The following is an 18,197-nucleotide window of genomic DNA, read 5'->3' as shown; positions in this document are numbered from 1 at the left end:
CATAGACCAATATCTGAAACCATTCACCAAGATAAGGTCAGAATAGATACATGATTTGGATATGAAGGGAGATATCGTAAGAAAATTAGAAGAACATGGAACATATTGCCAAATTTATGGAGAGGAGAATTATGAATAAACTTGAGAGTAGATTGGATAATTTTGATTACATAAATGGAAAAAGGCATTGAACAAATAAAACTAGTGTAGCCAATATTGGAAATAAAGCAGAAAATTGTGGTAGGGGAGATTTTTTTTATAAACAGTTTATCTGATAAATATTTTCTATCTCAAATATATATATTCTATCTCAAATATATATCAAAATACATCATTTTGTCATTTAGATGAAGAAATCAAAGTCACAGTAATATTTTAAAATTCTCTGAATTGTTATTGGTTAGAGAAATGCAAATTAAAACAAATTTGAGATATCTCATATCTATCAGATTGGATAGATAGAAAAAGAAAGAAATATAGGTAAATAGATAGATATCTGTTCAAATGACCTTCTAAAGTGGGGGATAAGAAAAGGAGGAAAATAGTTTCAAATTTAAAATCTAAAAAAAATCATTTTAAAACTTACAAGAATTCCAGTTAGTGTCCTAGAGAAAATAATAGGGCCATTAACAGGAGTGAAATAATTGGAGGAACAAGTTTTGAAGGGAAGGTGATGAGCTAGGTATTTTCCCATTGAGTTTGTGGAGACATCTAACAGGCACTTAATCATTCAGGTCTAGACTCATCAGAGAGGTTAGAGCTCTGGGGTTCCTGAATATATTAATCACTGGAAATTCAGTCAGCCTCAAATTCACCTGTGCTATCATCTAGACCCTTTTCATCATAAGAATAGCATAAGTGATTCTTCAAATACCTCAAAATCATTGACAAGAAATGTAAAAAACAGAAGCATGATTGGCAATGGCAGGAAGGTCTCAGAAAGGAATGGTGGCTATATAATGTTGCACAGAGGTCAGGAAGAAGAGGTACAAGGGGAGGGAGAGAAGATATTGGATTTGATAATGCTTGCCTGGAAGAGAACTGTTTCATTTGAGTGGTAGAAGTGGAGGCCAAAATTCAAGGTAAGAAAAAAGTAAAATGAAAAAGTAAGAAAAAGCTAAAACATGCTGCCAACAAACATAGAAATGCTTTTTTTTCCCTAAGAGTTTGGCTGTGAATGAAAGCAGAGATAGTGGAAAAACCTGAGGCTACTGAAGGGGCAAGTGAAGACATGGGGAAGATTTGGATATATTTGAAGTCAATAAAAGGAGAAATCAATCAGTAAGATTAATAATTAATAAATAGTATTAGTTGAAGAAGAGATAATCAGAAGTTTGAAAATTAGTTGGAAAAGAGATAATCAAAAATTTGAATCCTGAATCTGCCACTTCCCACTATATTACTTGTATCTCTGTTTCTTCAGCTGTAAAATGAGGAAATCAGAGGAAGTGGACCTAAGGTCCCTTCCAATGTTAAATCTGATTATTTATAGTCCAGCAGAGGGAGCTCCAGGATGCTTAATCCATTCCCCACTTACCCTAGGACTGAACTCAAAAGGGTCAAAGGAAGACAGAGGAAAGGACAGAAGTTGACCAAGATATTTTCTCCTCTATCTGGGGTCAGGTGGGCTGCTGAAGATGGAGGACCCAACCCTCAAAGCTAGAATCCCATAAGTCTTAAGTGAGTCACTTAACTTCACTGGGTCTTCAGCTCTACAAAGAGGTAGAGGAAGGAAGGATTGTTCTTGTACCTTACCTCAAGGGGTTATGAATAAAACATTTTATAAATATTAAAATGCTGTTGAAAGGAAGTTACTGTGATTGTACAAATAAATGATTCCTCAGCCACGTATTTAAGGGCCTCCACCTTCATCCAGATCATTCAGACACTCTGCATTCAACTCAGTAAATAGTTAAGGACCTTCTATGTCTATTAATCATTTGCCACCTCCCCACAAACTAGTCTCCTAAAGCTTCAGACACCAGGCTTCCCACCTTCAGGAGTCCAACAGATGGCCCAATACTGGGGTCCACCTGGGGTCCACTGAATGTCATGCCATCCCAGACCACTTGAGATGAGACAAAACAACAACAGTAGAATGTGAAAAGGAAAAGAAATCACTAGATTTTTTTACACCCAGATGCCCCCATTTGGTCTTTCTTGGTACTGGAGAAAAAGACTGACCTACCTTCTATCATCAAAGGACCATTTGTTTGAGATCCCCAGTAAAATGGTTTCACCCTAATCTGTTCCATGAAGAAGGAAATCTAAACTATCAATGGCAAATGGGGGGGGGGGCCTCCAATTCACCAATAATTCAAGAAATTCAAATTAAAACAACCTTGAGGTTCTACCTCACACCTATCATGCCAGCAAATATGACAAAAGTGACAATTGTTGGAGGGGCTATAGGGACATTGAAGCACTGTTGGTGAACCTGTGAATGAACTGATCCTAGGATTATAGCCTTAGAGTTAGAAATTTAGAAACCACTGAGCCCAACTTCTTTGTTTTTACAAATGAGGAAAGTGAGGCACAGAAATAACTTACCCAGTGTCACACAGTTAAAAAGTGTGTGAGACATATTTGAACATATTTCTAGGTCCATCCATTTTGGAAAACTGCTTGGAATTATATCCCAAAAGTCACTAAAAATGCATATCCTTTGACCCAGGAATGTGACTGCCATTGAAAGAAAGTACCCAGATTTATAAAACAATTGATAAGAGCATTTTTTGTTGTAGCCAAAAGCACAGTTGTGACCATATCAAGACTCTGCTCAAGAATTTTCAATGTCTCCCAATGGTCTCTATAATAAAGTAGAAACTCTTGTGTTTTGGCATTGAAAATCCAGTACGAACTGTCTCCAGCTTGTGTTTCCAGATAGCTCACATTACTCCCTTTCACATACTCCACATTCCTGCTAAATGACTGTTCCCCAATTCAACATTCCAGCTCTCTTCTCCCCAACTTCTGTGAAAGCTATCCCCCCCAAGCCTGGGATGCCCTCCCTCCTTACCTTCTTCAATACTTTCAAAGCGTAGTTCAGGGTTCACCTCCTCTAAGAAGGCTTTCCTGATCACCCCAGTTTGTTTAGTTATCTTTACCTCCTCAAATTATCTGGCAGTTACTTATCTGTCTAAAAGTTGTATCTTCCCATTAGAATGTAAGCTTGGCAGTGGGAAAGTTTCATTTTTGTCTGTTCTTCTGAGGGCTCAGAACAGTGCCTCAGACATACAAAGGAAGCCTTTGTGGATTGAATTGGGTCAGTGTTGGGGCTTTTATACCTCTTTGCATCCCCTCCCCCAATAGCCTCTCCAATATCCTCCTTGGGAAGCCAGAGTAACAGAAGGACTCATTGAAGTCACAACTCTACCTATGATGAATTACTTAGTCTTTGTCTTTCATCTTTCCCAATTTTCTGGGTGTGAGTTGAAGCTTCAGAGTTATTGCGATTTGTACTTCTTTTATTATTAGAATCTGAAGCAATCTTTCATGTGATTATGGATAGTTTATATTTCTGCTTTGAAAACTCTTCATATCCTTTGGTTGCTTATCTATTAAGAAATTAATCAGTCGTTCATGTGTGTTTGTTTATTACCTACATATCTGGGATGCCATACCTCCTCTGGTTCATCTGATGAATCTGATTCAAAGGTTTCTTCTTTCCCCCTAAATTACACAATTTTTAATTTACTTTTTTTTTTTTTTGGGTCTTCTTTCTTTATTTTTTCATTTTTTCTTTCTTTCTTTCTTTCCTTCAGGCTTGATCTCCTCTTGCTCAGGCTTTTCATGGGCCCTGACCCTCTCTGATCAACATAGGTATTTTGACCTGCTCCATTTTCTGACCTGGGTTTGTTTACTTCTATTTAGGTAATCTGGTGCTGCTACTATTCACAGGGGATCACCCTACCTGTGCCAAAATTACTTCTGACTCCTAATTGGCTTAGCCCAATTGACTGGATACCCCTAAGCTCAAGAAATCCATTAGCCTCAGTCTTCCCAGTAGCCAAGATTCCAGACAAGTGGCTGGTCCCCTTGTTTTCCCAACTGCCAATGTCAGAGGGAGTAGATAGAACCTGATATCCTACTGGCTTTATTAAACAGAATCACATAATTACAGAAATGTACAAAGAGATCTAGAAATTTTACATTCATCATGAGAACCTCTGATTTTCCTTTTTCTTTCATTTTTTCCTCTTTTGTCTTAAAAAATAAGATAAAATGAAAATAGTAAATACTTCTATAACTAAGGAAGTCCAATCAGCTCCCAGAGAGCAAACTCAACAACCAGGAGGGAGGTGAGACAGCACTCAGAAAAAGTAGAGAGTGGTTAGAAGCTGCTGTCCCCACCCTGGTCCCCACTTCTAACAACCTCTGAGATTATTCTCTCAAAATCAGCTCCAGGGAACAAGAGGGAGGCAAGGGAAAGTATTTTGGGTGTCCAAGGGTGATGATGTCCCCAGGCCCAAGGTTCCTAGGTCTCAACCCCCAGCAGAGCAGGGAAAGGGAGAACCTCACACAGCTCCAGGTCTCAGTTCTACCTACTCTTGTTTCACACCCTCCAGTCTCCACCATGAATGGGAATTATTGATGGGGCTGGGTCATAGGAGTCCCTGTAGTCTGGGAGGACAATGACTCCACATTGAGCCAGATTCCACTCTCTGTCCGTAGGATCAGTTCAGGCTTCCGACGCACCTTCTTGGTCCTGTCCACTGTGAGCCGGAACCGAAGTAAAGTCAATGCCACAACCACCTTCATCTCAGACATGGCGAAGCTCTGACCGATGCAGTTTCTGTCCAAGGGAAGGTCACAGAATATGGGTCATGACGTAACCAAATCCCTGAACCCTACTTGGGAGTGTGGAAAGAAGGGAAGGGGGCAAGATAGAACAACACTCCCTCTAGGCCCTGAAAGAGAGAGGAGATGGGGAGGCATGTGGTTATCATACACCCAACCCCAGATGTTGAAGGAAAGAGAGGACAGGCAAGAAGGTAAAATATGAAGAGCATATACCCAGCCATAGGCACTGTTTAAAGGAAGAAGAGAAGAGAAGAGAGTTGGGGGGAATGAAGAGGGTATACCTAATTCCAGCCTGGGCTTCCAGCTCTGCACACGTCCATGAATTTGCAAGTTAGGATTGCTATGGGCTAGCACTGAAGATCCACTGGAGAAAAGAGTTGCTTACCTCTCAGACCCAATCCTGAGGATGGGGATTCCTAGGACATCCTGGAGTTTCTATAAAGAGGCAGCTACAAGAACTAAGATCAGAGAGAGGGAGTCAAGAGGCAAGAAAGTTACCTGGGTCCAGCTGAGAAAGGAATGTAGGCCAGTGGGGATCTCTGCTGGGGATTCTCAGGGTCAAAGCGGTAGGGGTTGAATACCTGAAGGAAGTCATAACCCATGTTGGTTAAATGAGGCACCACCTCAGAGCCCTCCCTCAATGTCCTAGAGAAGCTGACTAGGGGATGTTCTAGTGGAGGCCTAAGTAGATAAAGGGCATAGAAACGGGGGTTGGTTAATCTATAGTGGCCATTCAAGAAAGGGGCCACCAATTGCCTGGTAAAGTCTTGTTTGGTAAGGCTAAGAAGAAAGAGAGAGAGAGAGAGAGAGAGAGAGAGAGAGAGAGAGAGAGAGAGAGAGAATGGTATGGGCAGAAGAACATGTAGTTCAGGGGGCAGTTCCAGGCTTACTGGGAGCCAGCTCTAATCTATCTGGGCTGCAGCCCAGAAGTTCCAACCACAAATAGCCTGGTCTTCAGTTCCATGTTCCAAGGGCAGCTCCCCAGGGCAGGTAGGGCAGGGAGGACTTCCTAGCTCCTATGGGAAAGGAAAGGAGCCAAACACAAAGAACATGTCGTTTCTTTACCTTGGAATCAGGCCACACAGAAGGATTGTGGTGGGTCCCATAGATGCTGACCAAGCAAATAGTTCCTGGATGGAGAGAGGTCAGAGTCACTCAGAGGAAATGAGGGAGAAAGGGACAGGGAGATTTCCATAAAGCAGCTCCAGTTTAGGTTCAATGAGACTGCCACACAGAATGGTGTTCCCTAAACTGGGGAGAACCGAGAAATCTACCTGAAACAGTAGAGTGGGTTTTGTAGTACATTAAGGTAAAGAGGACAATGGAGTCAAAGAATTCATTTTAGTTCAATTTAACATTATGAATGAGAAGAGGAATCAATGATAGAAAGACTATAGAAATAGAAAAATGGTATGTATATAGGTATATATATATATGTCAATATACATATATTTCATGTCTATGTACTCTCAAATATTTATAGTAGCACTTTTGGGGATAGCAAAGAACTAGAAACAAGGTATATATTCTTCATTTGGGGAATGGCTAAATGTAATGGAATATTATTCCATTATTATAATGGATGTTATTATTCCTTAATAAATGGCAAATATGAAGAATTCAGAGAAGTGTGGGAAGATTTCTAAGAGCTGGCATAAAGTGATATAAGCAGAACAAGTAAAACAAGATTCAATGACTACAACAATGTAAATAAAAACAATAACAGCAACAAAAGTCAAAAACTGAACACTGTTCAATTATAAGGACCTGATGTGACTCCAAAGATGAGCTAAGAAAACTCATCTCCTCATCTTTGCAGAAGTTGAGGGCCAGGTTCAGAACATTACACATACTGTCAGACAGTCAAGATGTTGGTCAGTTTTTCTAAATTATTTTCCTCCATAGCTCCCATTCTTTTTTTTTCATTCTTTGTGCAAAGGTCAGGAGTGGAGAGGGTCTCTCAATAAGGATAGTGATGACTATCTGGGCAGGGGAAAGAGGAAATTCATGAAGTGATATAGAAATAAAGCATGCAAATAAAATATTTTAAACAAGCATTTATGTACCCACTATGTACAAAGATCTTTCCTGGATGCTGTGAATACAAAGACAAATGAGACGCTTTCCAAAAAAAAAGCATTTCAATTGATGCTTTCCAGGAAAAAAAAACTAGAAAAAAACTAGGAAAAAATAAGTAAATAGAAGCAGCTGATGATCTGAGGAAGGAGAGAGCATTAACAACTGAGGTTGATTAAGAAAGTTGCCTAGGAAGAAAGTAAGAAGATGACAACATGAAATAAGTCTTGAAGGAAGGAAGTATTTCTAAGAAACCCACTTGGGGAGAGAGTGCATTCTGAATGCAAGAGACAGTCTCTGCAGGGACACAAAGGCAAGAGATGGAATGAATGCTGAATGTAGGAACATCTCATAGAGTATTTTTGTCTGTAATAAAGAATGTATATAAAATGTTTAGAATTACAGGCCTGATGTCATACTTTGTAAAGTCTTAATTGACAAACAGAGGAGTTTGTATTTTATTCTACAGGCAATAAGGGGCCATTGAAATATAAATAGAAGAACTAGGAATAAATTATAAGGAATTAGGAAGGGAAGGCATTAGCAGGAGGACTTAGAAAAGACTTCAGAAAAGGAAGGAAGTAAGAAGTAGCACTAAAACTACAGAGTAGAGAAGATCTAAGAGTATTTGATGTCAACAGTGTCAACATGTGAAGGATGATGACAGAAAAGAGCATTGGATATGGCAATTAAGAGATCATCATGAACCTTGACAAAAACAGTTCTAATTGAGTAATAGAGTCAGGAAACAGATTGCAAGTGGGTGGTGAGAGAGAGAGGCAAGGAGAATAGAAATCTTTTTCTGGGGGTTTGTTGTGAATGAGAAGAGAATTATAGGATTATAGCTTGATGGGATGATGGTCCAGTCACTGAAGACTTAAATTTGGAGGAGGACTATGCACATCTATATTTGCAAAGAATGAATCACTATATAGTGAAGACCTAAAGATTCAGAGAGAAATGGGGAAGATGATTAAAGGGCAAACTCCCTGAGTTGAAGAAATGGCATCAAGCCTTCCAGTAGAGAGATAAGCCTTGGCAGGTAGAGGGACAATCTCTTCATCACAAAGATGAGGACAGGGACCTGGGTTTGAATCCCAACTCTGCCAATGATGTGATCTCAGTCAAGCTACCTAACCTTTCAAAGCCTCATCTTCCTCAGTTGAAAGATAAAGGACTAAATGGTCACTTTTCAGTTCTAAATTCATAGCTCACTCTAGCACTCAATATACCAACTTTCTCTTTTCTGACTCTTAAAATTCTTTTCCTTCAAGACATAGCTTAGGCACTACCTCCTCCATGAAGCCTTCCCAGATTTCTCCTCACCCCCAGGGGAAAATAAATTTTTCATAGTATTTCGCCTATTCCTCTCCTTTGTTTATATCATCATTCCCATTATATCATCCACTGAAACCAAAAACAAAGTATTTTTAATGAAAAATGGTCCCTGACCTCTAAGACCTTCCATTCTGGTGGGAAGAGAAAAGCATCTCATTCTTATTTTAGAAAGATGGAAAGAGCCCTAATTATAAGGAAAATGGGATGCTACAGAGTTGATTTTCATTTGATAGAAGGGGTAACTGTAAATGTCCAAAAGGAAAATCGGCTGCCAGAAGTTACCTATCACTAAAGTCTTTAAGCAAAGACTGGATTTTCCAAATGATAGGGGATATTGAGTGGGTAATGCTGCTCAGATGACAAGCCACCAGGTGGCACTGTGAGTGGAGCCCTGGGCTTGGAATCAAGAGGACTCTTCCTGAATTCAAATCCAACTGCAGACACATACTGCGTGACCCTGGCCAAGTCACTTCACCCTGTTTTCCTCAGTTTCTTCATCTGTAAAATTAGCTAGAGAAGGAAATGGCAAATTACTCCAGTATATTTGCCAAGAAAATCCCAAAATGGGGTCACAGAGAGGTAGACATTACTAAACAACAACTAATGGGAGCAAAGTTCTCATTAAGTTTCTCCAAACTCATGGATTCTAAGTTAGGAAGCATATGTTTTCCTTTTCATTCATTCATTCATTAAATCAATCAATCTATCTATAAATCAGTCCTTGATCTGACTAGCAAATGGCTTTGAAAAAGTCACTTCCCCTTTCTGTGTCTCAATTTCCTTATTTTATAAAATGGAGGATAGTAGATAAGATTACTTTTAAAGTCCCTTCCAGCTATAGCATTTTGTTAACTTTGCTCTTCTCCCAATTTATAGGATTAATAGATCACAGGGTCAAACACATATGCTATATCCCATACATTAGATGATAAGATCCTTGAGGGCAGGGTCTCTTATTCCTTTCCAACTTTGTATCTCCCAAAGACAAGCACAAGGGCTTTTAATATGGTAGATAGAAAATAAAAAGCTGTTGAACTGACACCAACCCTTTCCCTAGAGTCCAAGTTTCCTTGTTTTGTAGGATATAAAGTTAGAAGAGAGCTTAGAGGCCATTTAATCCAGTCCCCTCATTTTGCAGATAAGGAAGCTGATGCCCAAAGAGAAGTGACCTTGCCCAAGGTCACACAGTTGGAGAGCTGGGCTTCCAGCCCAGATCCTGCTTCAAAATATGTCCTTCAAAATGTCCCTTGTATTTATTCTATCTTCTCTAACCTCACAGCCCTTGTCCCAATCCAGACTCTGATCATCTCACATCCAAACATCTAACCTCCTAGCCTGACTCTCTATTCTGGGTCAATCTATCTATATAGGCAGTCAGATAACATCTCCCTTTAATTACTCTAGTATTGTTACTCCTTTGCTCCCAAATCTTCAGTGATTCCCCATTGCCTGTCACAGAAGGTACAGACTCCAGTCTTGTATTCAAAATCATCTATGATATATGGTCTTACACTACCTTCCCATGAGATATCCCTCATTACTGGACGTTCCACACTGGAACTGCCAGATGCCATTGTCCCATTCATGCCATCCTGCTTTCTGTATCTGATCATGCTATTACTCTTGCCTAGGATATCTTTCCTGCTCTTCATTCTCTAAATGAACTCTTCAAATGAGGGATTTTCCAAATCCTGGAGGGTCCAGCTCAAGGTCCACTTCCTCCAAGAACTCTGGCCTCATCTTATAATAGAATTTCAGTTCCTTTCATCCTCATTCTACTGGAAGTGATCTATGGTTACCAGTAACTTCCTAATCACTAAATCCAGTGGCCTTGTTTTAAATCTCATCTTCCTTGACCCTTGACACTCTTCTGTTTCTCCTCATACTTCTCTAATACCTTCTGTCTCCTTCATCTTCTCAACTCCTCAATGTGGATGTTTCTCAAGGGTCTTTCTATGGCCTTCTTCTCCACTCCTAAATCCATTTGGACAGATTTAAGGTCATATTTATCCCACTTCAGTGGGAATCTAAATCTGTATTCTACTTTATACCTTTTCCTTATCAACCCTCTGGACTTGGATAACATAAGTCCATCTATTCATCCCCATTATTAACTTTTCTATAAGAGTAGTCAAATGATTTCCCTTCAATTTCTATTTCATGCCATTTCCAGAATAACCTTCCCTACAAAAAGGGAAGTCATGACCCTTCTCTGCTCCAAGTCTTCAGTGACTCCCTATTACTACCAGGGTTTAGTTCAGACTCTTCTGGTATTCAAGGCTCTCTGTAGTCTGGTGCCCCCTTACAGTTTCATCCTTTTCTCCTATTATTCACCTCCAAATACTTTTTTTCTTGAACTAAACTGAAGAACTCTGTCCAATTCTATACATCTTCTGTATTCTCCTATCTCTAAATTCTCCTAATCCTAGAATGTCCTCACATTCCTCTCTTTTACTATTAACATTCTACTCATCCTTCAAAGCCCCCCTCAGATATTATCTTCTCCAGGGAGTCTTTCCTGATTCCCTCCTCCCCAAATGTTAACATGCTTCCCACTCAGATTTTACTTAGCACTTGGTTTTAGAGTTCTCTAATAACCTTACATAATATTGCATATTATGATTTGTGTAAGGTTTTATCCCATCCTAAACTGACTGTTAGGACAGGAATTGTGTCTTTTCTAATTTTTGTCTATAGAACTCCACACATAGTAGAAGCTTTAAAAAATTATTGGTTGGATTAAATAGAATTCAAAATGGCACCCATTATCCAAAGCTCATTTTGGCATTTATTCCTTCTAGTTGCAAATGGTTCTTCATCTATTTCCTGGGTGCCTGGCTTACCTCTCCAAGAGGACTATGTGACACTAGGCTCCCCATTCAGTTCCTGGATCTGACTGTGTATAGAGAAGGCCCTCACAAAAGTCTGACTTGAATAAGGTTTTTGAGGAGTCCTCTTCTTAGGGCTCAGGTTGGTACCTTTGGGGATGATGCGCCCATCAGGCAGCTTGATATCTTCAGTGCAGCGGCGTGAAATGAGGGTGACAGGAGGGAAGAGGCGAAGACTCTCCTTGATGCACATGGTGATGAAGGGCATCTGGGCCAGATCATCCCTGGGGAGAAACCAAGCCTGAGATCTTTTGCCTCAAGTCCCCAAATATTAGGGATCCCAGGACCAGCTCTGTCACTGACTCAAGGTATGACTACAGTCATGCCACTTCCTTTCTCTGAGACAACCTTTGTATCTACATCTCTATGGTCCATTACAACTTTAATAGCTCTGAGGAGCACCTATTGCTCCCCACCCCCTCTCTTCAGCATCTCAGCCTCCCTTCATCACACCAGTACTGTATGGGATCAAGAGAATGTAATCTCAGGCTGAGGGCCACATTTTCTCAATCTAGCCTTCATTTCCCTTGAGAATCTAAGCTTATCCAGTCTCACCCCAGCACACTGTTTCATCCATCCCTCTTCCTCCTCAGTCCTCTGAGCCTAGACAACCTTGACTCACCCACTCCTTCCTTTCAGTGATTATTGTCAAACAACTTCTCTTCCCTCCCTGACTGAGTGATGTTATACCTCTTCCACCCCCTCAACACCAGAGAGAAGTTCTGGGGAGAAGAGGGGAGGAGGCAACATTAGGAATGACATTCCATTCCATCTACTGTGATTGCCCTCTCCATTTGCAAAGACTCATAAGGCTGGAAAGTCTAGAGAGACATAGGACTTTCTCATTGTGATCTCTTCCTGGTAGATAAATCAGGCTAAGAGAGGAAGTCAATGGAAGCATCTAGCACTCACCACTCAATCTCTTCTGTCTCCCTCCCTCTCATGATCTCTTGGATCTCTTCTCGGCACTTCTCCTGATATTCAGGGTGTCGGGCCAAGTTAAATAATACCCAAGAGAGGCCACTGGATGTGGTGTCATGTCCTGGGGAGTTGAGAAAGGAAGGAAGAGGAGAAAAGAAAGAACAAGGTCATGTGAAAAAAAAAAAAACACATCTCTACCCCTTTGCTATGGATGCTCATATTCAACACCAGTGCCTCCAGGAAGTAGGTGAAACTCACAGCCTTAAAACTCCTATCCAATATCTACTTTATTTCCTGGATACCCATTCTCCTGCCAGAGAAAAACGAGAAGACAGCTAATACCAAGGTAAGTTAACTTATCCAACTGCAGTGTGAGCAATGAAACCCAATTAGAAAACAAGGCCAAGCCTTAAATTAAAGGCTTGGTTAAAGAATGACTCATTTCATGCCCTTTCTCTGTAACAACCTTTATTCATTACCCCCAGAAAAGTCCTTTTTTCTTCTCTCCTCCCTCCCTTCCCTTCTCTTTTTTTTCCCCTTCTCTTTTTTTTTCATATCCTACTTCTCACTCCCCTTATCACTAACTGGTTATATCCCCATGGGCAAGTTGCACTTGGCTTGTTACACCCTCAATGAAATGACTAGAGATAAATTGAAGTCCTATTAACAGAAATATAATGGGGTTAGTCAAATTAGAAGACCTGGGTTTGAATCTAGACACTGATGCCTACCAGTCAGTTTGCCTTCAGCAAACCAGAGGATTACAGGATCATCTTATTGAGCCTTTCAGGCTCAATTTCCTCATCATTAAAATTGGGAGAACAATCTTGCTACCAGTCCCAAGGGGGCTGTTGTAAAGAAAATAATAATTCATATCTATATAGAACTTATTTGGGAAACTTTGCAAAGCATACAAATGCTTTTTAGATTATTACAACCACTAGAGAAGATGAAGAAACAGGCTCAGATTTGCTCAAGATTGAACAGGTATGAAGTATCTATGACAGGTTCAGAACTCAGGTCTTCCTGCCTCCAAGTCCAGTAAGCTATCCACTGAAGCACACTGTCTCTCAGAGACCAAAGTACAGTATAAGCCTTAAATGAAATAGCTATAGAAGTATTCTTAATCTGTACTAAATAGAAAGCCTCACTATCTTCCAACCTTAGACTCAAAATGATTCTCAGACTGGGGTCAAACATCTGTCTAGGGTCTGTTCATCCCTCTGATTTCTAGATCTCTAGGAACTCTGAATACATATCTTATAGTGTCCCTTTCAGCTGGGTTCTATGAGCCTTATCCTCCTTGACTTTCCCAACCCCAGTTCCCTTCCTGGTGTCCTCACCCTCAAACATGAAGGTATCTGCCTCTGCTCGGATGTCCTCATCTGAAAGCTGCTTCCCATCTTCATCCTAGAAAGGGTTCCAGTTGTGAGTGATTGACCCCCCCCCCTGCCCATAATAAGAAAAGGTCATTCCAGGAGTAGACATCTGACCCACTCTTCAGAATTACCCTCCAGATTCCCAGGGAAGGAAGGGCTATAGAGGGAATGCTACCCAGAGTCCAGTTGAAAAAGATCAGAGAACAAAGGGAGGGTAGGAATCAGACAACAAGCAATTTGTTCAGAGCCACTGTGCTCTGTGACTTCAAGCTGATTAGATCCTAATGCAGGGACAATGTGCATATATATAGGACAGAAATAAAAGAGGAGAGGTAGCAGGGAAAGAGAGTAAGAAGAATGAGAAGAGGAAAAGGGGGGAGAAGAGAAGAGGAATAAAGAAAAAAGGGAGAAGGAAAGAAAAAGAAAAGAGAAAGGAAGGGAAATGGAGGGGAAGAAGAAGAAAAAGGACTTGCCAGGGGGTGATGATGAGTAAGGAATGCTTCAGATAAATGACATTAAGTCCAAGTCAGCTTTCAACCATGACTCTAAGCTTTCCTTCAACCTGCCCTCATTCTCCCTTGCTCACCTTGGCCAGCAACAGTACATCAATGAAGTCCAAGGTCTTGCCCTGCCTGGACTTGAGCCAGGCCTCTTTCCCTTGCTTGTTTAGGGCCTGTCGCCTCTCTTGTATGACCTCAGTAGTGAAGTGGTGCACGATGTCACAAGCCTCCTTAAAGCGGTGCCCATCTGCCGTCCGGTAGTAGATAAAGTCCAAATGTTCGTGGATATGATACTGGCGCTTCACTACCAGAGCACTCAGCTCAATAATGGCTGTGATGTAGTCACTCATCTTCCTGTAGGAGATGAAATACAAGATCACATACAGGGAACAGCAGCCTCCAGTATGAGGGAGAAGATGAACTAAGCAATCCCAAACCAGTCATTCTGCCTTAAACCTATTCTAACCTGTGAATTAAAATTACAGAACCTACAGTAGAGCTGGGAAAGTCCTTAGAACATAGAATGTCTTAGATGAAAGAAGAACATGGAATTTCAGACTTGGGAGGACCTTTAGAAAACAGAATGTCAGAATTGAGAGGGCCCTTGGAACACAGAAGGTCAGGGGCAACTAGGTAGCACAATAGATCAAGCACTGGCCCTGGAGTCAGGAGGACCTGAGTTCAAATTCAGGCTCAGACACTTAATAATTACCTAGCTGTGTGACCTTGGGCAAGTCACTTAACCCCATTGCCTTATTTTTTTAAAAAAAGAACACAGAATGTCAAAACTGGGAGAGTCCTTAGAACAATGGATGACAGATTTGAAAGGCACCCTAGAACCCAGAATGCCAGAGCTGAAAGAGTAACAGAATTTCAGACCTGGGAGAGACCTTAGAACATGGAATGTTAGCACAGGAAGGGACTAGTTGAAAGGCTTCTACAGTCCCTTTCTGCTCTAAAGTTATATATGATTCTATTTTCCCCTTCCTTACACAGTGGGGATGGGGGAGGGGAATGGAAGGTTAACACATACATCCAAGGGGTCCCTAAAGAAGTGGACTAAGCTTCTAGTGGTTGGTGGCTTCCTTTTCCCCACCAGTTCTCATTCCAAATCATTCCCCTGGGAAAGCTGAGACCAGAAGCTAACTAACTACTCACTCCTGGCAGTCACTGTTATAGCTGAAAACACATTTCTGTAAACTGTCCAAGGTCATGAGGCTGATGTGCTCAAACATGTCCAAGGATACAATGGCCCCAGCACACAGACGATTCCACTTGACCTGTCCAAGAGAAATACAATAGCATCAGGAAAGGATGGTATGCCTCCTGCCAATAACAGTGTCCAACTCAATGGCAGAAAGCCAAAGCATATCAATACCCATGGAGACCCTAAAAGGGTGAAAAGGATGGTACAGGAGAGGGAAGCATGAAGAAATATGAAGGAGGGTATCATGCAATCATAGATTTAGAAAGGTCATAGGACCTTGAAAAGAAATCACCAGGTTCTACCAGCACTACCCATTTCACAGAGTAGGATACTAAGACCCAAAGTTGCACATGTAGAAGGGGCAGAGCCAAGATTGAAACACAGGTCTTCAGGCTTCAAACTCAATACTCTACTGCTCTCAGGGAACAAGAACACTCACATGCATGATATCTGTGCATTGGTTGTAGATCTTCATGTAGGGTTTCAGTATATCAAAGTGAAAAGCTGGGGTCAACAGTCGTCGGTGCCGGCTCCATTTATCCCCTTTGCTTAACAGAAGTCCGTCTCCTGTTATGAAAGAAGGTGATGGAAACAGACCAGTGTCAGGCAATTCAGTCCCCCTAAGAGGCTCCTGCAACCATCTTGAATCATGAAGATATCAACATACCTGTCCCTCCCCAAAACCCATTATTCTCCCATCTCTCTGCCCAACTTCCTTCTCCTGAGTCAAAGGTCTAAATCTTCCCCTACTCACCCAGCCAGGGTGTCAGGAAGCCATAGAAGAGATCATCCTTAGGGGCAATGGCCGCTGTGGGGAAAGAATAAGTCAAGTCTAAGGGTTTTGCCACAGCTCTATGATCACAGTTCTGTGGCTTCCAAGTCCCCCATCTTCAATGGACATGTGACTTCTGTTAGTTCTGCTTGGGTAGGTTTCCCATCCTTGACAGCAGTCTCTGTTTCCACCTCCAGATTCACCCTTAATATCCAGTCATTCAATCCTTTCCAACAAAAAAAATTTCTATGCTCTTAAATCTAAGTTGATGGTTTCAACCCAAATCACTGGCAAATAATAAGATTCAGTTGGATTTCTATATCCCAAGATGAAATGTATAGAGCTACAAGTCAGAAGTTATATATTGATTTCATTAATTATCTCTGAAATCCATTGACTTCATCAATAGAATGGATGCATCAGTGAATGGCAACCATTGAAATTCTATACTATGATTTTAGTCATGCTTATATGATAAGAAAAATAGCATTTTCATTTTAAATAAAGCAGTGCAATTCAGTGAATCTTTGATGGAGAAAAATTATATCTGTATATGGTACCACTTTAGGAAAATGTTTTGGTTTTTCGAAGGAAGCTAAAAAGATATTTCAGATTTCCATTTAATACTTGCAGTAACTGACAGGATCCCCACAGAGTTGCCTTTTCTCCCTTCCAATGCTGATGGCAACATCAAATGTACCTTTAGTATGACCCAAGTACATAGGCCAACAGTAGTAAAGAATAATGGGCAGATTCAGAAATACTATTTGAAACCATGCCCCCTTCACCTTTGACCCAGTGTTCCCACAACTGGGCCAAAACCCCCCAAAGAGATCAAAGAAAGAAAATGACCTGTAGATACAAAAATAGCTGTGGTGGCTCTTTAAATATTATATATATATATATATATATATATATATATATATATATATATATATATATATATATATATATATGTATGTATATAATAGCAGTTCTTTTCTGATGGCAAAGAACTGGATACTAAGGGCATGTCCATTAACTAGGGAATAGCTAAACTAATTATAATCTATGAATTTAATGGAACATGGTTATTCTGTAGGAAAGAATTTAAGGGGCAGCTTCAGAGAAAACTGAAAGGATTTGTGTAAACCTATGCAGAATAAAGGGAGCAAAACAAGGAGAATAATTAAGATAACATTTTAAAATGCTTGGCACAACCTTGAAGCACTGTATAAAAACTAGCTGTTATTGTTATAACCCAGGCATTGTGAAAGGTGATGGAACTGTAAATATAAAGAAAAAAATTCTATTTCTACTGGAAATAAACTTATTTTCTAGGGAATAAGACCATAAGGAGAGAGAGAGAAAGATAATATGTACATGCTTTACATTATATATAGTTTATATGATGTATAGTATATATGCAATATACATGGTATAGAGTGCTAAAATCTATGACCTCTCCAGGACTCAATTTATTCATCTGTAAAACAGAGATTGTGTATTTTGTATATACATACTAGCAGTCAATTAAGTGAATCAGAAAAAGACTTCATGCTGAAAGTCAGGGCTGAGCTACATCTTAAAGGAAAGAGATTCCTAAGACATAGAGTTCACAAGATAACTCATTACAGGTATGAGGGAGAGCCAGTACAAAGGCCTGAGTGTGAGGAAAAGAGAGAAGACAAATCCAGTTGAATCACAAAGTGTTGGAAGGGGAGTGACATCATACCTATGCTTTTGTATCAATATGTAGGATGGTCTGGGAAGCTAAGTGGCAGCAGATTCAATGCCTGGGGCTGGAATCAGAATGACTCATCTTCCTAGGTTCAAATCTGACCTCAGACCCTTACTAGTTTTATTAACCTGGGCAAGGCACTTAACCCTGTTTTACCTAAATTTCCCCATCTATTAAATGAACTGGAGAAAAATAGGAAGAAAATTGTCAAGAAAACCTCAAATGGAGTCGCAAAAAGTTAAAAATGACTGAAAAAAAAACAACAGGATGGACTGGAATAGGAAACCAGTTAAGAAACTGTTGCAAAAGTCTATGTAAGGGGGTGGCTAGGTGGCGACTAGGTGGTGCAGTGGATAAAGCACCAGCCCTGGAGTCAGGAGGACCTGGGTTCAAATCCGGTCTCAGACACTTAATAATTACCTAGCTGTGTGGCCTTGGGCAAGCCACTTAACCCCATTTGCCTTGCAAAAACTTTAAAAAAATAAAATTAAATTAAAAAAAAGTCTATGTAAGGAGTAAGAAGTGCCTATAATAGGGTGGTGACTGTAAAATTAAAGAGAAGACATCAGATGCAAGAGATATCATGAAAGTGG

The 18,197-nt window shown here is 40.4% G+C and overlaps 1 protein-coding gene across 5 annotated transcripts in view; it reads right to left on the bottom strand.

Annotated features, from left to right (window-relative positions):
• Positions 1-516: 516 nt before the first annotated feature.
• Positions 517-18,197, bottom strand: part of CYP4F22 (cytochrome P450 family 4 subfamily F member 22) — a 55,501-nt gene continuing 37,820 nt past the window's right edge. For all 5 annotated transcript variants that reach the window (XM_074204310.1, XM_074204308.1, XM_074204311.1 and 2 more), the window contains 10 exons: positions 15,867-15,920; positions 15,552-15,679; positions 15,064-15,185; positions 13,992-14,259; positions 13,370-13,436; positions 12,018-12,147; positions 11,196-11,329; positions 5,869-5,933; positions 5,302-5,384; positions 517-4,795 (listed from right to left, as the gene is read on the bottom strand). In XM_074204310.1, the coding sequence (XP_074060411.1) occupies positions 4,588-4,795; positions 5,302-5,384; positions 5,869-5,933; positions 11,196-11,329; positions 12,018-12,147; positions 13,370-13,436; positions 13,992-14,259; positions 15,064-15,185; positions 15,552-15,679; positions 15,867-15,920 (1,259 nt within the window). In that variant the 3' untranslated portion in view covers positions 517-4,587. The remainder of the gene's footprint in view (positions 4,796-5,301; positions 5,385-5,868; positions 5,934-11,195; positions 11,330-12,017; positions 12,148-13,369; positions 13,437-13,991; positions 14,260-15,063; positions 15,186-15,551; positions 15,680-15,866; positions 15,921-18,197) is intronic.

This window comes from Macrotis lagotis, chromosome X (genome assembly GCF_037893015.1).
Source record: "Macrotis lagotis isolate mMagLag1 chromosome X, bilby.v1.9.chrom.fasta, whole genome shotgun sequence".
NCBI lineage: Eukaryota > Metazoa > Chordata > Mammalia > Peramelemorphia > Peramelidae > Macrotis > Macrotis lagotis.
This window is presented reverse-complemented; position numbering and strand designations above follow the sequence as displayed.